General features: G+C 41.1%; 1 protein-coding gene across 1 annotated transcript; it reads left to right on the forward strand.

Annotated features, from left to right (window-relative positions):
• OTC (ornithine transcarbamylase) lies at window positions 1–26,879 on the forward strand (the record flags this gene model as incomplete). Its single annotated transcript, XM_082304514.1, has 9 exons — window positions 1–129; window positions 711–792; window positions 8,536–8,623; window positions 14,993–15,146; window positions 22,450–22,572; window positions 23,260–23,313; window positions 23,425–23,574; window positions 24,649–24,786; window positions 26,820–26,879. The coding sequence occupies exons 1-9, from the start codon at window positions 10–12 to the stop codon at window positions 26,877–26,879; spliced, it is 969 nt and encodes a 322-aa protein (XP_082160640.1). The 5' UTR covers window positions 1–9.
• Between the last annotated feature and the right edge of the window lie 67 nt (window positions 26,880–26,946).

Here is a 26,946-nt window from a genome sequence, read left to right on the forward strand (position 1 = left end):
CCAGCTCAAATGAATGTTCATCTGAAGGGTCGTGACCTCCTTACTCTACAGAATTACACAGCAGATGAGCTGAAGTATTTGCTGTGGATGGCCTCAGATTTGAAACAAAGAATAAAGCACAAAGGAGAGGTAAAATGCTTTAACTGTCATTTAAGTCACGCAGACATCGAAATCAATATTGTTCTGAAGAGTATTGGGAATGAGCCATTCAGCTGTCTTGTCCTAAACAACATTACCTGAGCTCTTAAATACTGTAAATCATGTGCTACAAATCAAAGAGCCTTCCTGTAAAGTGTTCAGAGATATTCTCTAAATACTTCAGTGAACTTTGCAAGTGAAAAGGTTAAACAACTTTGCACAGCTAACTCCCTGCTGTTGTCTAACCCCCTCCATCAACACATGGTGTACATGCAGCACTAAATGTAGGAAATGGAAGACACTTCCCTGCATGAGGTTAAATTAGTATCAGAGTTCTCCTTAATGCTAGCTCAAATTGAGTTCCAAAACACAGTTGCCCCTAGAATTACTTCTTTCCCTTTAACCTTTCCAGTGCTAATAAATTCCTTGAAGGGCAGGAGAACAAAGCTATGGTTAAAAAAACCCACCTGTGCAACTTTTCTAATGCTGAATTAAAATGTGGAAGAATTATTTCACACTGTAAAGTGTATAATGACTATAAAACTGAAATGCCTTCATTTTTCATGTTCCAGTATTTGCCTTTGATGCAAGGAAAATCTTTGGCCATGATTTTTGAGAAGAGAAGCACAAGAACAAGATTATCTGCAGAAACCGGTAGGTCTGAGCAATGGTACAGTCAGATTTTATATGAAATTGTATACTGTGAGTATGTACTGAAAAACACTGCATAATTTTGTATTTAGCAATTTCTACTCAGGAGAAACCTCAAGTTTGAAAGCAAAAATAGGAAAAGAATAGTAGCTTATTGTCACATATAAGTGACAATTAATACTAATGCATATTAATGTCACAAGCACATCCCTTTGGTCACTGAAATTTCGCCAGATCATTCCAAAACGCGATAGATCAGAAATAAAGTAACAGGCAGAAGTAAGCATTTCTGGTGTAAGCTCCTAGTTGTACTGGCAAGATGCACGTTTCTTAACATCTACTTCAGTAAGCATCACAAATTTAATTCTGTGCAAGCTCTAATAAATATTTTTCTAATGTATTATGCATTACTGTTGTCACATTTTAAAGTATGTGTTTAGACTGGGAATCGTAGTATGCCTTGATATAAATTAGGGAAAAAAAAAAATTAACATGATTACCTACAGGGGAAGATAATTTGATGGAGACTCCAGGGTATTAGCCTAATAAGATCAGGCACTAGAACATTATTCTTTTAGGATACAGTCCTGCAAACACTGAAACACATACATATCTTTATTTACATGGTAGTTGTTTTGAAGTCAATGGGACCGCTGAAATAAATCATTCATGTGCTTGCATGTTAGCAAAGAATAACTATGAATTGGTGACTGTCTTATGGGTACATTTTTACACATTAAGGAAGGAGAAGCTTGTCCTTCTCACATTTAAGTTGACCCAGCATCCCTTAGGCTGACTTCTCCCTGGTGAAGGGACAGGAAACCTGTTGAGTATTCACATTTCTTTACGAGATGTAAGGGAGAAGGTAAAAATAATGGAAGGAAGAAGCAGATATGTTATCTGCAATCATTTCTGAATTTGCCTTTGTATCCTCTGGCACAGCCATTTACCTGCTGATCCTGGTCTTTATGTAGACTTGTTGTTGCTTTCTGTTTTCTCCAGATAAGCAGGACTTACAGATGGGTTTCTCTTGTGACTTCCCTCTCTGTGAAGACCACACACCTTTTAATTCTGGAGTTTTTAGTCCAGTTTCTAGTTGCCTGCCATACTGGTACGTGGGCAGGTAATGAAGAATTCTCTGAATCTGTTTATCCTTCATGCTTCTGTATACAGAGGGAAGCACTATTTAGTCCTTGGCTTTTGAAGGCTTATGGAAGGGGGAAGCTCAGGAAAGTTCAAATGAATTAACTTAAGGATGGGAGTTAATGCGCATAAATTCATCCAAGAGGGATTAAGCTCCAGTGAAATAAAACCAATTTATTTCTGAGAGCTTCCACAAGGGAGTTTAATGCAGTTTAACTTTTGTGCATTAACTTCGTACTTTCAGTTAATTGGTCTTAAGTCCCCTAAGCCTAAGACTTTGTTTCAAAGGCAGACTCAAGTTTTTTCTGTCCATGGAAACTCTATACATTTCAGTGGCTTTTTAACATACGTGACTTCTCCCTTGGAATTTCTAACTCAAAACAAATGTGGGGTCACATGTGTTCCTTTTAGCTAAATAAGCTATTTTAATATCAATTTTCTAATATCCAGTGGAAGTGGACATTGAAGTGGATTGGAGTGTTTATTTACAAAATACCCAAGCCATCTCAAATAGCATTTCCCACGAGTTGCACCTTCAATATGGTGAAAGAGATCACTTGTGGGACAAGGTTCTGGTGATGAGATTAATCTAAACAAACTTTGCAACTCTCAGGAACTAGATGAAAATCAATGGGTTTCATTGTAAAGGAGTAGAGACTTGGAAAGCACTGGTTACAAAATCTGCTCTGTGCAGCGTCTAGGGGATTGTTGCCATGTATTAAAACCATGGAAGTCTTTTCAGAAGTCCTGTTGTCGCTGTGCCTATGAAAAACATCATTATTGAAAAATAAATAAACAGAATCACAGCATGGTTGAGCTTGGAAGGGACCTCTGGACATCCTCTGGTCCAACTCCTCTGCTCAAGCAGGGTTATCTAGAGACAGTTTCCCAGGACAGTGTCCAGAAGGCTTTTAAATAGCTCCAAGGATGAAGACTCCACAACCTCCTGGGGCAACTTATGCCAGTGCTTAATCACTCTTTCAGTAAAAAAGTGTTTCCTGATGTTCAGAGGGAACCTCCTGTGTTTCAGTTTGTGCCCATTGCACCACTGAAAAGCACCTGGCTCCATCCTCTTTCTACCTTCCCTTCAGGTATTGTTACACATTAGTAAGATTCCCTCTGAGCCTTCTCTTCTCTAGGCTATGCAGTCTCAGGTCTCTCAGCCTTTCCTTAGACGAGAGATGCTCCAGTCCCTTAGTCATCTTCATGGCCCTTTGTTGACATGGACATACTGATTCTCTCCAATATGTCCATGTCTCTTGCATACTGAGGAGCCCAGAACTGGAGACTCCAGGTGTGGCCTCACCAGTGCTGAATAAAGGGGAAGGATCACCTCACTCCACCTTCTGGCAACACTTTGTCTAGTGCAGCCCAGGACACCTTTCACCACCTTGGCCGGAACGGCACATTGCTGGCTTGTGTTCGACTCTGTCCACCAGGACCCCCAGGTCCTTTTCTGCCAAGCTGCTTCCCAGCTGAGTGGCCCCCAGCATGTACTGGTGCGTGGTGTTGTTCTTCCTCAGCCGCAGGACTTTGCACTTCTCCCTGCTGAACTTCATGGGGTTCCTGTCAGCCCATTTCTCCAGCCCGTCGAGGTCCCTCTGGATGGCAGCACAATCCTCCGGCCACTCCTCCCAGTTTTGTATCATCAGCAAACTTGCTGAGAGCACACTGCCCCATCATCCAGATCATTAATGAAGATGTTAAACAGGACTGGACCCAGTATTGACCCCTGGGGTACACCGCTAGTCACTGACCTCCAACTAAACTTTGTGCCACTGATCACCACCCTCTGGGCCTGGCCATTCAGCCAGTTTTCAACCCACCTCACTGCTCATCCAGCCTGTACATCAACAGCTTGTTTATGAGGATCTTATGGGAGACAGTGTCAAGGGCCATAATGAAGTCCAGGTAGACAATACCCATTGCTCTCCCCTCATCTACCAGGCCAGTCGTTTCATCATAGAAGTTTATCACTTTGGTCAAGCATGACTTCCCCTCGGTGAAGCCATGCTGACTACTCCTGATGATTTTCTTGTCCTGTCCTTAATGTGCCTGGAAATGGTGTTCAGGATGAGCTGCTCCATCACCTTCCCAGGGACTGACGTGAGGATGACCAGCCTGTAATTCTCTGGGTCCTTCTTCTTGCCCTTCTTGAAGATAGGGGTGACATTTGCTTTCCTTAAGTCTTTGGGCACTTCTCCCTGTCACCAAGATCGATCAAAGATTATCAAAACATTAATTTATAATGCATTGTAAGAGAACAGTTGACATTTGTGGCTTTTCCAACATACTATGTCTCTAAAATGTTTTATTCTGATGACATTGCAACTGTACTGAATAATGTACAGCTCCTTGTGGTATAATTCATTGCCCCTTTACTCTCTTGAACTTATCTTGTCTTAATGCATATTTCTGAAACCCATATTATTTTAGAGTAGTAGTGGTGTTGTAAGTTTAATGAAGAACTACAAGTAACTTCCATAGGGTATTGGCAAAGTAAATCCAGTTTTGTGGAGCCTACTAGATTTATCGCTATCACTGGCTATTATATGGGAAAATGTGACATCTCTGCCATTATACTGGAAAATGTCATCTCTTTGCAGTCAGAATCCTATACCCATTCTGCATAAAATCTTGCGTGCTTTTTGAAAACAAAGATATTCCACATGGTCAAATATTACTTGTAAAATAAACATCCTCAGGCATGACATAAAGGTGAATGCCCTGGTTTTGTTATAGCTTTGGTGTAAAATAGTCTGATTGTCAGTGATACTCTTAAAATATACAGCTGCAGTTACGTTTTAGTAAACAAATTATAAATTAATCCAACCATTTCACAGATGCTGAATGCAGACAATATGTCACAAGGTCGAAATGGAGAGGAAACAATACAGGCAGAAAAGCTCTGTGTACCTTCTTTTGTTGTGCGCTGGAATATGCAAGGTCTTAACAGCTTTACAGAGGTTCACTGCCACTGGCTTTAGTGGAATTACTCCCAACTCACTCCTCTTACCCAGCAGGGTGAGAGGAACATGATGTCCATGCCTGAAGACTACTACATACAGTCACAGAAATAATTGCATCACTTCATATGTTCTAATGTAGTGGGGATGGTATTACATGGCAGGAATACAGGGTCTGTTTCTTGTTGGAATGGCTAGTATTATTTAGCTTGGCCACGTTACAGAGGGAGCAAGAGTACTCTTTTAGCTTACTCTCCGTTTAGAGGGGTAGCTTTAAAAAACTGCTTATCAGTTTTTAGGTTTCTACTTTAGGAATATTCCTGTAATGGCTGCCTAGAAGGGTTCTTTGTTACCGGTCTAAACTGAAAAATACTTTCTAGATTGTAAGTCCTGGCGGGCAATGAAGAAACTAACACATTCAGATCCAGGTGTCTTGAAATATAAAAAAGGATCCTTCCTTTGAGTTTGAGAAGGTGGCTGTGCATGTCTCCTGGTGATGGCGGGGCAGCACCACAACTGTGTATCCAACATACGAACTAGAGGATTCACTTTGGCCCACTTACCCAATGTAGCAGGGACAGGCTGGAATGCAGATTTAACCCGTGTCTGTACAACCACCAGCACTCACGTCCTGCCTGAAAGAGTTTGCATAAGTGGGCTCAATAATGTGCCACAGCCTGAGGTATAAAACTGTCCATTTTTGAAAACTAACAGTAGTGAGAAGTGTGGACATGAGATAATAATCTATTCTGGCTCTGCAGTATGAATATTTAATACGGTTTGTTGAAGATAAGAAGATTCATATAAACACTTAGCATGTGGCTTTGAATATGACCAGCTTGTGAAAACAAAGAGGATTAGACCTTCCAGTTTAACACAGCACTGCAGCACGTGCTTATTTGCTGAATTTGTGTCTGCATATCTTCAAAAGTCATCATTTTTTTTGTTTCTACTAGTAGTCTATATGAAAGAATCTGAAGCAAAGATTCTTTCTCTGCAACTATATTCAAAGTTAGAGCACAGAGCTCCTGTATTTCCAGATGGAAGGTTTTGGATGGAAATATGTTCCAAGACCTTGCACAGATGGCCAGTTCATGAGGAGAAAGCCCAAGATATTAGGACTCTGCTATGTACACAGACTCCAGGTGGTAGCTCCAACTGGGCTACCTGACGTCTGGCAATTCTGAATAAATGGTCAGATTCCTCTTTTTCTACCTGGGCATCATTTATAGAAAACAGAACATGTCTGTGGGAGCCTGCCTGGACCGTGAAACGTGTACCAAAGTGTATACATTTAGAAGCCTAAAATGCAGAGGTGTTGCGTTGTGTAGAACTTGCAGGGATAAATCACTGACATAATTGTATATGTGTTTGAAAAAGACCACAAGAAGCTGGACAGCAAAAGTTACTACAAATGACATTTCATTCTTGAGGTCTTGACTTAAAAACTTACATTGAATAGATAGGCTGTAATGTCGAGGCAACAGTTTGCATGCACATTCCCATAAATACAGTGTTTGTGTCTGAGCTGCAGAGAGGAGGTGAAAGTATTTGAGGAAACCTAAATATTTTTCCTGCCTTAATACAAAAATGCTTCTGAATAGCCAAGGAAGGAGGGCAAAGCAACCAGCAAATGTATAGTGTTTTTCTAACAGCAAAAAGTAATAGTAGAATAAGTGATGCTTCATTCTTAAAAGTTTGCTGTGTCTGACTCTAATCTTGTTGAGATTTGGAGCAATCCTTAATGATAACAAAGGGAAAGTAAAATCAGGCCCATTCATTAAAATTATACACTGGATGGATGGAGCAGAGATTTGCCTTTCAGGTGGGGTCTGGAGCATCATTATTTTTACTCTGAGTTTTAAGTCAATTGAGGCAGTCAAAAGGCAATGATTTGCCAGTATTGTTTTTCTCTCTTGCATTTTAAATTCTAGAGACTGGCTGAACTGATGCAAAGTGGAAGACCTCACCTCAACCCTGCTGCCTGCATGGGATGGAAGTTAAGGGCTGCTCTGTGTTAGGGGCCCCGTTGTGGGGCCCAGGCCTGCTGTCTGAACCTAGTTGCTTGGTTTTATCTGTGAAAGGTTTCAGTGTTCACTCCTGGTTTAATCCTTTTTTGAAGAATAGCTGTGGGATCAACTTTTTAATCTTTGACAGGCATTTACAAACATCATGTTGAAGCTGCAGTCCTGGCGATGTGCAGTGCCATCTAATGGCTACAACCAGCCCAAGCAGCTTTTAACCTTTTTTTCTTCTTTTTTTTTCCTTTTTTTTTTTTTTTCAAAAAGCATGAAATTTGGTAGCACCTCCAAGACATCACAGTTTGGTAGAGAAATGGGGTCTCTGCTCTTCTGTGCTGTATGCAGCCTTTCTCTTCCTGGCGGTAAAAATAAGATGGGCTTCCCTATAGATTTTTATCACAGTAAAAGGCTTAGTCCCCTGCAGTGTTGTCTAGACAAGTTTGCAAGGTTGGTTTGTCCATATCGAGATTCTCTGGAAATTTCCTCCATCATGGATACTAGTGACAGGGCAAGATCTCCCTGACAATTTCTCTACTAGAAGGGAGTTGTTCTTATGCAGAAAATCTTCCCCAGTGCACAGAGAATGCCTTACAGGGCTACCTACAGCCCAGTTCAAATCCTACACTTTGTATGTCCCCAGTTGTATGCTAAACCATTTGTGACAGGTCATAAAACAGCCCCCCTCAGGCTCCATCCTCCCAATATATGACCATGGTGGATTTTATACTGAGCTTTAGGCTTAAACCAGGCAAAGGCAGGGAGACTCAAGCGTTGGTGAAAAGACACTGTTTTCCTCCCTGTGTCAGCTGTTTGCTTGTGGTAGCTTTCTAGTGGTGGTGCAATGGAAATAAGGCAGGACAGAACCTGAGAGTTGCCCTTAGCATATAATTTGTCTTTATCCAAACTACCATCCGGACACCTTTTAAGTTCCCCAGAGTGTTTTATATTCTTAAATGGTGCTCAGGTCTTTCCATGGTTTCCTGTTCAGGAATGGATTTCATTCTTCAGACCTAATCCATCCAGTTCCTTGGCTCACCTTGTAAATTCCTAACTATTGCGGGGGTAGGGATGCTAGCAGTGCCCGAGATCTTTGCTTTTCACTCTGTCACATTACAATTTTTAAGGCACTTGGTCATTTGTGACCAAGCCCAAGTTTGTTATATTGTATGAGGGGACTTAGGGTTTTCTATCTGAGTGAATATACTTGAAGCTTCTTGCAAGGATGTGGAGTTACACCTAGCGACTTAGGTGGCCCTTCTAGGATGCCAAGTCCCTTGATACAGAAATTCAGCATGATGAATGGATTACCCAGATCTTAATAGCGAGCCATGGTGATGCTTTTGGCAATATGTAGCCCTGCAGCCTGAATGATTGTTTCTATGAACACAGATCAGAACTCATGCCTAAGGATTTCAGCAAAGCATCACATTTGAAGGGTTTTATTCCAAAATACATTTATTTGTGTCTTGTGTGTCAGACTTTATGTGTTTGAAACATTTGGATGCTCTGCTGAGTTTTATTGATGCAATTATCTTTTACATGAAGAAGATTTTGAATCTTGGCTGTAAATATGAGGTGCTGGTGTTTAATTTCTTTTTTATTTGTCCTTACTGTAGGATTTGCTCTCCTTGGAGGACATCCTTCCTTCCTTACAACGCAAGACATACATCTGGGCACTAATGAGAGTCTCACAGATACAGCAAGGTTGGTAAAATGTCACTTGATTGATTACTATGTATTTGGTAGTTGATCAGGCTGAAACCTGTCTCACAGAATTTTGGAAGCTAATATTTTCTTTCTGGAAAATGTCAGAAGGCACTCCAGATTTCTTAAATATTTACAGATCAGCTCACAGAATCCGTAGTTCAGTACACCATCATTCCATCCACTCTAGCTCTCCAAAACATCTCACAATGAGAAATATTTTTATCAAATTTGGCTTATAGAGTGCTAATGAGAGTGACAGTCACACAAATGGAAACATTTTGTGAACCTCAGTAGTATAGCTCCACTGATGACAGCACATATATTCAAACAAGAGTAGAACCTCCTGGTTCTGTTGCTCCTCATGGAGATAGAAGTACAGCTGACTGGCAAATCAAAAAGGAAAAGCAAAAAGCAAAGACTTTATTTATCCTAGTTAGGCCAGCTGCTGGTGGGCCTTAGCCTACATGCAGTGACAGGGTAGCACTGAAGGACACTCTGATCCCCCTATTTCAGCAGCACCAAACTTGACCAACACTTTGCAGCCAGTTTCTGATTTCATGTGCCCTCCTCCACAGCTGTTCCCACTGTCAGGACTGCTGTGGAGGCTGGGCTATGGCATTGTTCTCTTACTGGCACTCTTGGAAGATCTTAATCATGCCAAGTCCCACATGCATGCAGGGATATGTAGCTAGCAGCCTGTCCCCATTGCCACAGCAGGGAAGAACTGAGCTCAAGGTTTTTCTCCAGTGGATTCCCTCCGATGTTGCAGAAAGTAGGCAAAACATGAGGTTATCTTTTGCAGGTGCTCTTGCTGTTTTTCAGAGCACTCCATGTATTAAAGATTCATCCAGCCTCAGTATTGTGCTGCTTTCTAGGCAGCCCCTTTGCAGCCTGAGGTCAATTCAGTCAGGCGCAGCTGTTGGAAGGTTACTAGTGTCTGAAAAGTCCTTTTTGTTCTGGTGGAAGATATGCAGTGTCAAGCTCGTCAGGCTCGATTCAAAATATGCAATCAGCCAGCTGAGGTTCCATTGCCTCTGCTGTATACTGCAGTTTTCACAGTCAGTGGGAGAGATTGTTTGAGAACTGTGTTGCTGTTATCTCTATGATAAAATCCAAGGAAAACATAAGAAAAAGACCAAACATTTGAACATTTTAAGTTTTCCTTTCTTGCTTTTAACTACTGAAGTGGAAGACATATGGGTGTTGATAGTAAAAAGTCAAAATTTCAGTCTCTTGAGTCTTGAAAGTACTTAGCTCTCACTCCCTGCTCGATATGTAACTCTGCTAGTATCAAAGTAAGCTGCAACGATAGCGTTCAGGTGTTTCAACAAAAGTGTGTCCCACTGCCTTGTTTTAGTAACTACAAGTTTAAAAGATTCAAAGATCCTGTAAACTTGTGGGCCTACAAAGGGAACAGATTAATCTGACACTTAACAGTCAAGTCTGAGGTACATCAGGCCACTGTGTCCAGTGGCCACTGTGTCCAGTTCAGCAGAGCTCACGCACTGCCGTGGGATTCAAATACATCCCCTCAAAAGAAATTCTTCATCCATCATGGGACATAGCCCAAGTTTAAGCAGGACAGCTATAGCTTCATTAAAGTGTGCCATTTAAATGCTTCAGAGTACATGCATCCCTGCTACAACTCTATTGGCATGAGAGATGGAGGATTTTTCAAGTCAAAGATACAAAGATACACACCTTACTATGTCATATTAAAGGTGAATGGGAAACATATCAAAGGTAAATCCCCCACACTGATGTAAGTAAGTGTTGTTATTCACCAGGCGCCTTGCCTTTTCTTCCATTCTCACTGGACCATTGTAAGCAGAGAGCCTCTTGGCAGAGCAGGGGAGGAGGAGAGGATGCTGACAGAGGGCGCAGTAGGAGGGAGATGGGAGGCTGGTGCTGAGAGAGTGGGACCGAAGAGGCAGAACCTGACATGGTGAGCAGGGGTACCGGCATGCCAGGCTGGAAAGACAGAGATCAACTATTTACACCAGCTTAAAGGAACTGAAATTGAGAAGGGATGGGACGCACCAGAGCAGTGGAGAATGAATGAAAAAGTGCAGAGGTGTCACATTTGGGAAGGAATGGCTTCAGGCTCCAAGGCAAAATGATGTGGCAGGATTGCAGTGCCACCAAAGGTGGCAGGTGAAGCCAAAGGAATGGTTGATCTACCAGGGACAATGTGAGATTGCACTGTGGCACTTGTGAATGGGAAGGGAAGGACAAATGGTGAGACTCTTCAGAGCAGTATGTCAGGGTGCCATGTGGGCTGGTGGCTCCTTGGGGACTAGGGAGGCTCGGGTGCCAGGGGCTCCCCTTGGGTCAGGCAGGGCAGGGCCTCTTCAGCCAGCACCCGTACCCCTGCCCGCAGCTGGGAGGCAGCCGGGGTCAGCCACAGCCCAGGGCATCGGGCACCACTGTGGGGATGTGTGTGGGCCAAGGCCAGGCTGGGACATCAGTCCGCAGGTGGGCGTCCAGGTCAGGATCAGCATGGGCATGGTTACAAAGCAGCAAGAGATGTGTCTCCTGAGAGAAGGGGGTTGGCCCTGATGGAGGCTCCTCGCGGTGCTATCTGGGAGCCTCACCCCCCTGACATCAGAGTTGAGGGGTAGCCCTCAGATGCACTATTGCAAAGTTGGCTCTGAGCCCCAGCAGCCAAACCTCCAGGAAGGGGAAGGATGCGGTCAGGGCCCTTACGCAGTGCTCCCCTGCAATAACCTCTCCAAGCACTATCCCACCACGTCATCCGGAGGTTCTCTGCCATTCAGATGCCAATCCTGCAGCAAATCCAGGTGTGTTCTGATACACAAATGGACATGCTTTGTATAGGACAGTTTTCATTTCTTCTTCTTCCCAAATGGGATAATAAAGGAACATTAAATCTTTGGTTCAGTCTCTTGAATGACCTTTGTTTGCACAAGCAAAAGGGAAAAAGAAAGACAGTAAGCTACAAGAAGTAAGGCAAAAAGTAGAAGCAAGCAAATCTTCCAGCCACTCTGGAGTAGTCCCCATTCTGTGGAGAAAGCTCCCACAATACCCGCTTCCCATGCAAGCCTTCAGCCCCCCTTTTCTCTGTCCCTGCTTGCTCTTCCAGGTCAAGTCCCTGTTTATGACCCTGACTTGGGGATTTTGCTCCTCTGCTGAGTCACAGCACTCTCCTGCTACAGTGGAGTGAGGGCTTTCCCAAGTTCTTACAGAGCCCCACATGCTTTGCTTCACTCCTGCTCTCATTAACAGAATTATTATTGACTTTGCATAATCACGGCTGAGCAGTTTACCCAGAAGAACAACCTGAGTGTTAATTCCTCGGCATTTCTTGTGAATGAAGGATAACATGCCAACCTCATTCAGTTAATGTAAGAATAAAAAAAGAATGCCTGTAGTAGACCCAGAGGGTATTTCAAATATTTACAGCCATGTGTCTAGGGCTCTGAAGGCCTTAGAAGTACTTGAGATTGAGACTTAAAGCAAAAGGGGCATAGATCGATAAAAGTCCCCAGTTTTTATTAGAATTGCTGCAGGTAAGGGTTGAAAGCATTTCTGCCGTGAACATATTTTTAATGACTTATTGCCTGCTCATAATACAGTTCTTCCATGCTTCACAAGACATTTACATTTACGCTGACACAGTAGCAAAAAGTTACCACCCATTAAGAAGCTCTAAGCCTTTCAGTGCTGTTTAGCATGTCTGATATATTACGTGAAATGGAATATAAGCACTGTATCTGTATTTTCTACTGTAGAGCAGTTCTATTGTGCACCACTATAGCTGAGTGGCTATAAGGTTCAGTGACAGCACTGAAGAGCTCATAGGATGATTTTACCTGTCCACTGGCATTATTAGGGGATGAATCTCTGCATCTGCGGGGAACAGGTTTACTTCTCACCACTTACTGAGAACACATCCACCATATGCCCCTGTAAGCCTATGAATGACAATGAAGTAGTCTTGTCAGAAATTTAAACCTTTTGAATGGATACATACTTTCAAAACAAAAACAAAACTACCTTGGATAGCAATATTCTACCCAAAATATATGCAAATGCCCCATTTTCAAATTGAGAGATTAGCCCCACCAAATAGGCATACTTTTATTTGTGTTTAATTTTGGATTCGTCAGAGGATACACTTGAGTAAAAATTTCCAGCTTTTCTCTGTAGAAATAAAAGTTATTTTGAAAAAATAGATATGTAGCATTCCAATACAGTTGTATATTTCCAGGCTCTGGGATTTTGAAGTTTATACGCTCACAATCTTGCACAAAGAATGCAAAGAGAAAAAGACCTTGTAGTTGGTGATAATATAGGAACCCTGAATGAAAAGTCACCTGGTGAGCCTGTGCTTACTCGCCTTCACCTTCCAAAACTTCATCTTTACTAAAGACTCTTATCTAGCCAGGTCTTTTTTCCTATGCAATCCCAGCCTTATGTGGAATCATGGAATCATAGAATCATAGAATCAGTTAGGTTGGAAAAGACCTTTAAGATCATCAAGTCCAACCATTAACCCAGCACTGCCAGGTCCACCACTAAACCATGTCCCTAAGCACCACATCTACACGTCTTTGAAATACCTCCAGGGTATTCCTTTAAATTATTTCCTTTAAATTGATTTCATTACAGGAGACTTCATCTCCTCAGATGAGGTCTACTTTTTTTTTTGCTGAGTTCAATTTGGTTTTGATTTCACAAAGAATAAACCCAGTTTCCACCTGGGTTTCCTACCATAAGATATGACATCTAGAAATGCTGGCAGAGGGACTGTCTGATGTATTGCTGGTGTCTAATAATTCTAGTACCTACTTTCAACAGATTAAGGAAGAAAATCCAGCAGTTTTTACTAGTCGGTAATTGATTGTGACTGAATTTCCTCTAATGGCATACCCTGTAAAGGAACCGTCTTCTTGAAATTCTTCATCAGTTGTGTCGGGTAGGAATCAGCTGTCCTGACATCCTAAAAAAAAGTCTAAGAAAAATGGGCAATTGCCCAGTGTGATTGCCTCTTTTCCTTGACTGGTGGGACTGGCTATGTCTTGTTCAGGGTGGGCACCTGTTGGATGGCTAACAAAAGGGACCATGCATCCCATCCCCGATGACTAATTCAGAACAGAATAGGTTTTCCACAGTCACATGCTCCAAGCTAGAGGAAACACACACACACAGAAAAAGAAACTCGTGAGCTCAGATGAAATAATGGCACAAACAGCAACTGTTCCAATACCTTGCAATCAGTAAATATCCCATTCAGTTCCTCCTTTTAACTTGTAGCTGCTATTGGCAGTCTTTTCTTCAGAGAGCACTCTACAGGGAATCTTGTAAGATTTTATAAGAGTTTTGCTTGTGTAAGGAATGTCTGGTGTCAGCAGAAAATATTTGTTACTGACTTCATCAGGAGATTTGTCTGTGTAAAGGCCATGGCATTAACAGTCATATTTCCACAAGAGGAGATACCGGATTTCTTCATGGCTAACCAGGAAGATAGATAGTGCAAGGGTTTTTCATACTCTTCTATTCAGTCTTTTCCTTGTTTTGTTTTAAGGTCCTGTAAGAGATAACATGAAAACACACAAAATCCTACTTGAAAGTCATGCTTCAGGGCCTGATTAAAACACAGAAATGCAGAGAAATGTAGAGCTCCAATCCATGTTTAATTTATTTAAAGAATTCAGAGCATACTGAGTATGCTATGCTAATCCACAATGCTAATCTCTGAGTCTTTCACACTTCAGTAAATGAGGCTAAGGCCAGAGTGGTACAGTGACTCCTGCATGCCTCTATCCATATACCGAGTTTCAAAGTCACGGATTATTTTTAACACTGATACCATGTGAGTCAATACGCAGGTGTGTAGGTAGGAGAAAGAACAGGCTCCTGTTTCTGTGTTCATTAAGATCAGTAAATAATTGTGATAATCTAAGACAGATCTGTATTCCCAGTCCTCACAAAGTCTTTGCTAAAAGACTCAAGAAATCTTATACCTTATCTCTTCTGAAGTTATCAAATTCTTCAAATGTTACAGTGTCATGCAATCTCTTATCTTAGTTCAGATACCTTAACATTTATTGATGTTATATCCGTAGCTACAGTCAAACACTAAAGAGAAAAAAACATAAAATACAGCAGCAGTTTTCATTTACTTACTATAGTTTGTTAATAAGCAAAACTGCTTACTTGTTAGCAGCATGTTAAATGTCTGCATTTAAGTGTGTTATGCAGACATGATAAATTATTCAGATAGATAGCTGAAAAAATTTGATTCATTACCACTTCTCATTAATATTTATGTGTTGCACACTGAGGAGTGCAACAGGGATATATTTATTATGTTTGACTTGGGTATTTTCTGCCATCCTCTAGGGTGCTGTCCAGCATGACAAATGCAATCTTGGCTCGAGTGTATAAGCATAACGATCTGGACCTAATGACGAAAGAAGCCACAATCCCAATAATCAATGGATTGTCCGATTTATACCATCCTCTCCAGATTTTAGCTGATTACCTAACTCTTCAGGTAACAATATAATCCCCATTTAATAACAATTTTTTTTTTTTTTTTTTTTTTGCTAAGTCTTGGTCTTGGTAAGTATTTGGGGAAGCCAGGTTCAAAGCAATTTATTCCTAGGTTTTTCTAAGTGGTAATTACATGGCACTCATTATTTAAAGAGGTCTTCATCCAGCAATATAATTAAGGACCTGTTTAATTTAAAACAATTACCTAGTCCTATCAGCTGTAGTGGGACTGAAGCTAAGCATAAAATTAGAGTACTTCATTGGAATTAGGCTGCAATTCAAAAAATGTGCAGGGGGCTTTACAGATTAAGGTAAAGGTGAGATGTTGGCTTATCCAAAGCCAGTGGAAGTTTTTCCACTGACTTAAAAAAGTTCAGTAGTTCACTCTTGATCCTGCCCTAACCTGTAAACAATTTAAAAGGAATCACTAGTCATATATTAGGAAATTGGTTGAACAATTTGTTTTGAAAAGCCAGTTAATGCTACCAGTGCAAATGCCTAGTGTTCAGGCACTTAAACCTATTTAAACTTTGCTCACATCAAAGAATAGTTTAAAAAGATCATATTTTGTATTTTAATCTAATGAAATAGTTGACTTGACAGCAGGATAATGTTTTACACATAGAATAACAGATGTTTATCTGTGAACAGAAGTGCTATGCTGTTTTACAATCAGAAGAGGAACTGGCTTATAAAAAAGATTATTATACTGCAGTGCTGGTTGATGACTATGATGAACTTCTCTGACCTTGTTTACTTTCTGAATGAATAAAAATCACACTGCTTGAAAAAGGAAGGGCAGAATAATTTCCTGATTCATTCAGCTGTGTTTCTCAGCTGTCAAAGACTTTGCTATAGAACATTCAGTATGTGGAAAAGGTCTAGTGAGAGTAATATTAAATTATTCATACCTTAAACTTTAAATACTGAAAAACTCATGCGTTTAGTGAAAATTACTTTTTCCTTACTTTGATTAGTATTTTTCATAAAATTTTCAATGTTAAAAGTGAAGAGACCAGCAAAAATTGGTGAACTTGAGACTAAAACGCTTCACATTCGTCAGGATAAGGTACATTTGTGAGATCACATAGAGCCAGCCTCAATGAACTCTTCAAATTACGTAAGACTTTAAGCTGTAATGAGAATGTCATCGATCATTAAATGTCATAATTTAATTTAAACACTGTGTGCAACTGTAAACCAAGTGAATCTTATGGTTGTGTTTTGCAGGGGGTTCTGTCTTGCAAACACCTTAGTTATTAGGATTTTATCACTTGTGAGTAACAGGCTTCAGAAAAAAACTGTGACTCATACTCTACACAACTATTGGTATCTCTGCCCCTAAACCTGGTTTTGTCCAGGCTACTGAACTACGGCACCAAAGTTCAGAGTGCTGTTGCCCTGTACTCCATCTCCAGTCAATGAAGAGAGACCGCTGAGCATCAAAATCACCCTCTAGAGATGCATCTCTTTCTCCACTGATCTTAGGAAGAAACCTGTGGAGATGAGCAGAATGAGTACATGCCCTGTTGATCATCCTCTGGTCCTCCTCCATTGTGTCCTTGTATAGGGCAGCCATGGTAGAAGCTCCAGGTGAACATGAGCCCACAGGCTGGACTCTTCCTTGGTTTGAATACCTAGGACAGCAGCAACAGCAGGTGGCTGTCCTTGTTGCATCAAGCCCTGGGGAGGACGTCTTTGCAAAGGGTGTCCCTGCCCATTTTGCATGAGGGGGAAACAAGACCCTAACAGTTGGTGCTCAAACAAAAGAAGCACTTGACATGGAGAGGTATTATGACAAAGTGAGCACTTACAGAGATCTCAAGGAATGCCTCAGCTTTTGGACAGCCATAGAAGCTTTTTAAAATTTGCAGCACTTTCCCAGTCAGCCTGATAAGCAGGGCACTGTGTCCTCCAACTGCGCCCATCTTTCCCTCAGTCTTTCCAGCATGTTCCTTAGCCCAGAGTTTGTCAGGAGGTCTTTAGAGGGCAGCTGGGTGGCCACCCCACTTTGCCAAGGGCACGCTGCCCCCCTGGTTTCTGACCCACTTTCCGTTCTTGCTTTCTTACCCAGGAGCGAGGGGCAGGCAGGGGGGAGCTCTCAGCAGCGCACTGTGGGGGTTGGCACTGCCTGCCCTTTCCCGTTCTGACCTGCCCCTCTGCTGCCTTTTTCCCTCTCTGCACTGTACAATGAGGTGGAAAGGACTGGTCTTACAGCCAGTAGCATGTAATAAAATGGCATTTTAATCACGTAATGAACTTTACCAGGTCACAGAAGTAGGAGTAACACTTGAAGAAGTGTGAGCCACAGGGCCTAGTTGTTACTTACCTCAATCAAACTTCTCGTGGGATTTTCGGCAGGGTAAAAAGATGTTATCCGAGTACTGCCTGCAAGAAGATTAACATAGGGATGTTGAATAGTACCACTGATTCTTTAAATGAGTTGAAAGTTCATATATAGGATTTGGATTGCTTTCCTGCAATGCAAAGGCAATTTATTTGATTTATACATACATGCAAACTACAGTAGTTGCACAGACTGCTGCCCTTATATTTAAATGTAACTACAGATTTTGTGCAGCTTATTTCTCTTTAAGAATGTCTCTTCCTTGTCTCTGTAAATATTTTCCTGCCTGGATGTGGTCCTCCCTGCTGTCAGTACATACCCAAAAGGTACTTTTTTTTTTTTCCTCTTCTTTTTTGTCATGCTGCATTTGCCGGTGGAGAACTACATGCACTCTGGCCCCCTTCATGCTTAGCACATTTTTATTCTTCCATTTTCTAAATCCTATTAATTTTGTCATGTGCCTTCTTGACTCCTCTTCTGAAATTGCCTAATTTCCTGGTTCATTTTGTCAGAATGTCTTCTTGCTTATGGCTTCTGATTCCCTTTTCACAAGTGCATTTTAGTATGATTATTTTAGTATATTCTGTTGCATTCACCAAACAATGCGGCTGGTTTATTTTCAGGGCTGTCAGTTCTCGTTCTGTATTCAGGGTGTTCTTGTCAGATCACAAAGTGTGCTGCTGTAATTAATATTGGGGTGAGATTCTTCAGGTTCAACATCCTCTTGCCCAGTGCCTTCTTCCTGAGCAACCTGGAGCCCCTCACATGTTTGACGTCTAGGTTGGCTCTGCCCTTTAATACTGTGGTCAGGATTAATGCCCTCTATTGTGCCAAGAGCGATGTTTTTCTTAGCATATGTGCTATCCTCTTTCTTAAAAGTTGGGTTGAGCTGAGTTTGCTCTTGAGTTATAACGCACTAGAAATGGTTGTAAACATTATTCAACCTGAGTTTGGGGGTTTGGGGATTTGGCCTTTAAAGACTATGAGTTTGTGTGCTGGTGCTGTGCACACGCAGAGCCACTTTACTTCCCCGTCTGTGCTGAAGGCATGTAACAGGCACTCGCTGAGTCCACCCGGTGCCTCTCAGTCTCCTGGGCAGAAGCTGTGGCTCACAGCTTCTGCTCTGCAAAGCGTGGCTGGAGGGCAGCATCACACAATTTGTATTCCGGGGATGAACCGGGTATTGACATTGATTCAATTGACATTAATGTCACTGGCCAAATCAGCTAACTTCTAGCTGGCTGCAGGATGGCCAGGCTGATAATTACAGTGGATCCATATGCCACTAGCTTTTTATGTCACTGGTCTGAAGGGAAATTTCTTTTTCAGAAAAAAATGGTTAGCATAAGAAATACATCAGTGATTCCTTTTTAAATAGCGTAACAAATTACAGCATTGCCCAGCTTGAGGAGGGCTGCCATATATTCTCAACTTCTCCTCAATGTGTGACCCAAAGAGCTCACATTATTATAGTCTTTACATTCATCACCATCATCATCGTCATCGTTATTCTAACAGTTAGAAATCCCAACTAAGATCTGGACTGATCCTCTAGAATACACTGTTTCAATAACCATAACAAAAACCAATGTGTGAGTAAGAAAGATAACTGGCCCAGCATCTGCCTTCAGCTCAGTTTGAGAGCCCATAAATCCAAGGTTGCCCAGTTTCTCATTTACTGGATTGCACTGTCTCCCAAAGGGCTAAAGCTTTGACTAGTCCGCTGCTTTCCATTTTAAATTTTGACAGATTATTGATTCATTATTCAAAAGCTTGCTTTAATTGAGGGCTGTTATGACTGTTGTGGTCAAGCATTTCAGAAGTAATCTATAATTGTGTCAGAGTTTCAGCCTAGCTGGAAGCAAGTCCAGGCAGAGGCGGACACAAACGTCCCTAATTAGTTAAGCCCGTCTTCTCTAAACGTACAGCAGTGCTAAGTCACTGAGAATGCTTATTTTTTCCCAGGGTTTGATACACTGATACATTGCAACCATGGATAAGAACAGAATGAAACATTGTAAAAGCAGCACGAGGATGAGAAAGTTGACCGTAAAATTGACATTAATTATTCAGCAGGGATTTTTCAGGAGAATAGCAAAGCCAAGTTTTGTGGCACTACAGCAGCAATCACTAGTTTGCCAAAGAGGCATTCATAAGGGAGAAGGGCTCTAGACTTTCTAAATATGTTCTTTTTTGTATGGCTTTACTAGGAGTATAAATATTTTGGAGAAGAGGAGGCTCAGGGGAGACCTTATTGCTCTCTACAACTACCTGAAAGGAGGTTGTAGCGAGGTGGGGGTCGGTCTCTTCTCCCAGGTAGCAAGCAACAGGACGAGAAGAAATGGCCTCAAGTTGTGCAAGGGGAGATTTAGATTAGATATTAGGAAAAATTTCTTCATGGAGAGAGTGGTTAGGCATTGGAACAGGCTGCCCAGGGAAGTGGTGCAATCACAGTCCCTGGAAGTATTCAAAAAGCGTGTGGATGTGGTGCTTAGGGACATGGTTTAGAGGTGGACCAGGCAGTTAGGTTAACAGTTGGACTCAATGATCTCAGAGGTCCTTTCCAACCTTAATGATTCTATGACTCTATGATTTTGAAGTCAGGTTCCAAATGTAAAGAGAAGCTGCAGAACAGCCAAGCAGGTAAAAAGCCTACATCAATACGATAGAGTTTGGAAAAACTGGGGAGGGATGTAAGGGAAAAAAGTATGTCTCATATACAGTAGCTTTCATATTGTCTCAAAGCTTTTTGGTTTTGACCAACACAATCATCTCATCTTTCTTGGAAGCTGAGGATGTGTGCATATAAGCAGTACAGTCACAGGCAAGAGTGAGCTGGCTTTAGATGAAGAGGTTTGAGTTATAGCAGCAGTGTACCAGTGGCAGCATAAAGCTTAGCACAGGATACAAAATAGGCTCCACTAGCACACACGCAGCTTGATTCTGCCTTGTCTATGACTTCTTCCATTAGCTAAATGTCTTCATTAAGATTAGCTCAGCTATGTCCACTCTATACAGTAGTCACTGCAGATGCGGCTTTGCAATTTGCAGTGTATATTGAGGGTCATTATACAGACATCTCCAGTACTTTGTATTTTATCTGTAACAGCTAGTAGCTGGGAAAACAGAGAAAAGTATTTAGTATGCACTGTACTTCTTCTAATGCAGAGTAGCAGCTGGTAATAAGGTGGAAGTTATTTAACATAGCAGTATATTTGTGACTCACTAGTCAGTGCTTTGAGCCTTACAGGCTGCAATGTCTATTTTTAAACAGTAAGATCAAAAGAACTCAGGGCTGTTTCATTTGCTCCTGGCTGTGGGTTCATGTCTCAGCTATCACTAAGCCCTAGCTGAAAACAATCCCTTAAATAAATGCTTTAGTTTGGCCTTCTCCTAGTGCACCATTGCTAGGAGATGTGGAAGGACTTTGAAAGATCCTTAGAGACCTGCAGAGCTGTTATACTGAAATAACTTCCATGTCCACAAAGTCCTGACTTGCTCTCCTGTAAATTCCCTTGCATCAAACCTCTGCCAATGAGCCTGCTCCTAACAAACTTCAACTGAAAAAGCAATAGTTTTACAAGACCATAGTTTTAGCCCTTAAACTGCAGGCAGCCTAGGACTCTATTAGGTTTAGATTTCAACAGCATTTTAGTGTCATTCAGCATGTCAAGTGCTACTATTTTTGACTCAAAATTGTGGTCACTGGAAGAAATGCCAATAACTTTGTTCTGTAACAACTTCACAACTATTTGTTTAGGAGAAGCTGCTGCCAGGAGAGGAGGGGGTAGTCCCAGCCCTTTTCCTGTTCAGTCTTTTGGCATCATTGCTGCAACAGCCTGCAAGGTTGCCAGTTAGTACAGCTCTACAATGTGGATGATTATCCTCTCTGACAGGCATTGAATCATGTCACACAAAGTGTGGAAACACTGTCTGGCTTCCACCTACTACAATGCAATTGTAGCATGGCCCAGTTTTGAACTAAGAATAAAAAGCTTTCCATCGTGTCTTTAGTCTTTCAAGTCACGAGGTGGAGTTGTGCAGAGTGGGCATATAGAAGTATTTGGTTATGTCTTTACAAACTTACTGGTATCAACTTAAGTACCTATAAAAATGCATGTTTAAAACAAGGCTTGCTAAAGGGCCTCAAATTGTCCTGCTCTGGAAATATGAAACTCCTGTAACTCTTGTTCCTCCTTAGGTCTTATCTGTTGGTGACTGAGGGCCAGAGTAGCTGCACATGTACAGGCTGTAAGTCTTTCAGGCAAAGCTACAGTTAACGCTGTAATGCTGTTTCAAGTTTGGGTAATCCACACTTTAAAAAAATCACTGCACTCATTGGCTGTACAACGGAGAGCAAAGCCTGCAGGCCATGAGTGGCACAGCTGCTTTCAAAGTATTGCTCTTTGCCGTCCTGTGCAGCTGTGATGGTTAAAATGCACTCTAAGGGCATGGCCACTGCCATGGCCACAGGGAACCTTGTGTAGAGACAACCAAGCCAGAGCAAACTTGAATAAGGATATTTTCACAATTTGGGGAAAGCTGGAAGGAGTGCTATCCTAGGCATTAGGACTGCCTCTAAATTAAGAGTTTCTGCCATTCACAGGTATTTATGAGCACTGACCCATGGCTGTACAGCTTTGGTGCTAAAGTTACTGTGTGTCTGGTGCTGTGTCTGTCAGCCTGGGCCTCACCATACGGCATACGTGTCAATGTGTCCTTCACTGGAGAAAGCTGCAGCACTTGGGTCCTCATGTAAGACAAGGGGGGCTTTCCCTCCCTGACCATCTTGTAGCTGCAGTAAGTTCAATTAAAGGTATGGTTCCATGCAGCTAGCATTTAAAGGTAGCCAGCCTTTTTTGCACCAGACCCATCTGATCAATTCCTCCTACTCAGGGCATCAGCTTACTCAGCTCGCCTGGAACATAACCCCACGGCTCTCCAATTCATTTGGCAGGAGCACTATGGTGGGCTGAATGGGCTCACTATCAGCTGGATCGGGGATGGAAACAACGTCCTCCACTCCATCATGACGAGTGCTGCAAAGCTGGGAATGCACCTGCGTATTGCGACTCCCAAGGTAAGAAAGCCATGCACATGGAGCAAGGAAGGCAAACTTTGCCCATTCTTTTCTCAGCCACTTGGATACTTCCCAACGGCCTCAGCTAGTGGTGCTTGCATGTATCTTGAGCGCCAGCTTTCAGAACCGAGGTTCAGAATCCTGGCTCAGTTATTTTGATGCAAAACGGGAGCAATTCTATTGAGTCCAACTTTAGAAGGGCTGAGGGGAATTCGTGACTGCAGTATAAATCACAGAGGATGACAATTCCAGTTGAGAAAGTGCTACAAAGTCATCCAGTGCCCTCTCCCGCCCAAAAAAACTTGAAAGTTTTTTCAGATTGGTGGAAGTGTTGCATCTTAGTTGGTTCAGATGGGTGATGCAGCTTTTTAGAATGTTGCACTGTAATACAATATAAAATATAAAACAAAGATTCAGTTTAGAAAAAAAAATTAAATAATGTATAGGCATTTCATTCTGTAACTGTTGAAATATATTTTTCTTACCTTATCAGAACATTTCCCACCAATTTATCTCCAAAATAAACTTTCAACAAAATCAACATAATTTCCTCAAGTTTTACAGTTCTGAAAGACATTCTTCTTCCCATGGCAAATGATTCAATCAGTATATTTCTAACCAGTGGTAATAATCAGTAAGGATCTTATATATGTTTGATGATATGTTACCTATCATCTCTTTTGGCAGGGCTTTGAACCAGACCTCAGAATTACTAAAATAACTGAACAGTACTCCAAAGAGGTAGGAGTCTAAGAAATAGCATAGTAGAGTAGTTTGAATAGAGTTTATTTTTATTATAAACAAAGTTGAAGTTCCTTGTCTTCCTGATCTTTCTTATTTTATTCATATTAGTATGGTACCAAGTTGCTTCTCACAACAGATCCTTTGGAAGCTGCAGACAGTGCCAATGTCTTAGTTACAGACACTTGGATAAGTATGGGACAAGAAGAGCAAAAGGAAGAAAGACTAAAGGCATTTCAAGGTTATCAGATTACAATGCAGGTAAAAATTGAGATTTAGGGTTTTTGTTGATGCTTTTACAGTTTGCATTTATAGGAATCAATATCAGCAAAGCATGGGTTTGGTTTTTTTTTTTGAGTGGAGCCATAGAACAACCACATGCAAACCTCTCTCCAGCTTGAAAAACTCTCAAAGATAACAAAGTTTGAGTTATCTTATACACTTCACATGGCTTGGCCTCTTTCTGAGCTTCCCAATGAGATCTAACTCCAGAACATGTGCAGGAGAGCTAACCCTTTACTTCTTTATGACCTAAAAACTATTTCTAACTTTGCATTTCCTCTTTGCTACCAGAAATGATCCATTATATTTTATTTAGAATGAGCGGCTCACAGATTAACTCTTGAATGACTGGGCAGCATGTAGGGCAATTTTTTGTATATCCGTCAATGAATGGATCATTAAATATATGTCTTTAAAATCATCTAGTTGAAATGCTTATCAGCACAAAATCAGTTAGAGAAAACATAAAGTCATAAACTATTAATTGTCCAAGATAAAAAGATCATTTTCCTTGCTGATAGAATTACTGGTTTAATTGACTGTATTTTAACATAAGTTCACAAAATACTGTTGATGGATAAGTCTCTGAACTGGCCTAAAATGCTTTAATTCATTGTTCATTGGTATTTGATCAATATATTGTAAGTGATAATATCAAAGGAAAAAAATTATAGCCTTTAAATCATGGTTTAGTATGTTCCTGTTGCAATTATCGATTGTATTATATTACTCTATGGCATTCAAATAAAGATTTTGCACTTTATTGATCCATGAGGTCACTGGAGTTTTTACTCCCCTGCTAAAGCCAGAGAAATAGGAGTAAAAATTTGACTTTTGTGAAGTCAGCACTGAACTCTTACTGACTTAAATGGGGATATTCCCATCTTATTCACAGATGAGGAATTCTTTTGAAGTCAGTGGAATTCTTCTGAGTTCATCATCAAAGTAACTACAGTGGGAGCTAATATAAAATTTGTTAACCTTTTTACTAGTTAAAGATTTTATTAATGTCCTCACATATTTCTTTATTTTTATATGCTTTTTGATCTGCAGACTGCAAAATCTGCTGCTTCCAACTGGACTTTTTTACATTGTTTACCCAGAAAACCTGAAGAAGTTGATGATGAAGTATTTTATTCTCCACGATCATTGGTTTTCCAGGAGGCTGAAAACAGAAAATGGACAATTATGGTAAAAAAGGAAGATAACAGTAGTTATAGGTTAGGGTCAGCTTCTGTTCTGCCTTACACTACAGGCTAGGATGCAGCTTAGTTCCTCAATAAATAGTAAATGTTAATACATGTGTTTCAAATGCACCCCACAGCACATCACAGTTTTGACTATAGGCAACATATATATGTAGCACAAATACTTCTGGACACAAATGTGACCTATTTTGATGATAATTTGCTGTTGCTTGACCCAGTTTTTATCCCTAAGTGAAAGCTACAGTATAAACTGTAATTTGTTGGTATTTAAATCACTGGGTTTACTGTAATGATTAACTGAGCTGCTCGATTTTAAAACATGTTAAATGCTGAGGTCCCAGGGACCGGTCTTAGAAACTACAATTTACCAGACACTTAGAGCTAGAGATTCTGCAGTTTTCTCTCAAGAAAAACTGCCGCTGACACGAATGGGAACTTTCCCTGAGAAAGTGCTGCAAGAGCAAAGCTTTGAAGGAGCCTGAAAAGTTATGGTGTGGGTAATACTGTGTGATCCATAGGAACCATGAAAGGACACTTGGCATTTAACATAAACCATAGCTCCCCTCTCAGCATTCCTAGAATTTCAGAAAATTACTGCCAGATCTCAGTAGCCTGTTATTTATTGTCAGCCTTAGAACCATCATGTTGACAAAAAGCTAGTGAAAAATTTCAGAGGTGGAAAAAAATCCAGAAATGGCATTGTCATAGCTCTCAGACGAACTCTAGATGTGCTCCGAGTGAATAAGTGCTTGAGTATTGTATTTACCAAAACCTCAGATTTTGGACACGGCTAAAATTATTAACAAATTTGTATTAAATTTGTAGCTTTGGTCTTAAAATACCAAAAAGTGATCATATTTTTTATTCAATATTGCAATGCTTCTAATTGCCCTAAATATAATTTTTTTAAAAGAAAATAAACCCTTTACTTTGGGTTCAAGCTACACATTTTGTTTGGTTAAGAAAAATGTCACATTTGTAGTTTATCAAGCTATAAAAACAATGAATATAGGGGTCTTGTTTATATATTATTTTCTACCACTTTCAGCTCAGACAGCAAACTGAAAAATAAATTATTTGCTCAGCTGTAGTTCCAACCAGGGCTGCGTGCAGCTACGCCATGGGTAGCAGCGGGGGGCTGCACAGCTGTACATTTAGTCCCCACTGTGTGCCTGGGACTGCCTGTCACACTGAGCAGTGCTGAAGGGAAAGGAGGGACAGGCAACAAGACCACAACCCCTGGAGAACCCTTGTAAATCCAGTTCTGGGCCAAAATAACAATTTGCAGTCAGACATTGCTGTGAAATCACAACAGTGTGAACCAGGTAATACCTTGTCAAAACCAAGCAAACATGGGGCTTGTTATGTACACAGGTGTGGGGAGGACGGCAGAGCTGCTGCAGCACCATGTTTTATTTAGCTGACATTCCCATTACTCTCATTTCACAGCCATACCTAAGGTTTTGTTGGAGAGTGTGTCAAATAGTAGGGGAGGGCAGAAGGGGTAGATGACACACTATTAACCTCCGTGAAGATTTTCCATGTTTTACCACAGAAAGTATAGCTAAACTGGGATAAGTTTCAAAGTCCTTATTCAAGCATGGGTCTCACTGATGCTAATGGAAGTTCTGCTGAAATCCACAAGCAAGCCCATGTGCTGTTTGGGCACCTACAGCATCTCCATGCAGTAGCTAAGGATACAATATAACACACCAAAAAGGCCTCAGCATTTGGTCTAAACATGCTTTGTCTGAATTTCTCCTGGGCTGTCCATTAATATATCTTGTCCGCACTGAGAAAACCTATCAGCTACAATACAGAACATCCTAACTGATTTTCAGCTCTATCCTGATTCATCATCAGAAATTCTAGCAAATAAATCTAAGTGTGCATTTTTTGTCAGGGCAATAATTTTCAACACAAGACTTTAGAGCTGGAAAATATTTCCCCCTTATTTATTTTTATGGAGTATCTGTTTCCAATGTGATTGGATTTTTTCTTTTCTTCCTCCTGTAGGCTGTCATGGTTTCCCTGCTGACAGATTACTCACCGCAGCTACAAAAGCCTACATTTTGATGCTTGGGTTCCTGCCAAGAGAAAAATATTCCTCATCAGCAGAATATTCTGGTCCGCAAGTACATAG

The sequence above is a fragment of the Platalea leucorodia genome (genome assembly GCF_965183815.1).
Source record: "Platalea leucorodia genome assembly, chromosome: 2".
In the NCBI taxonomy this organism is placed as follows: domain Eukaryota; kingdom Metazoa; phylum Chordata; class Aves; order Pelecaniformes; family Threskiornithidae; genus Platalea; species Platalea leucorodia.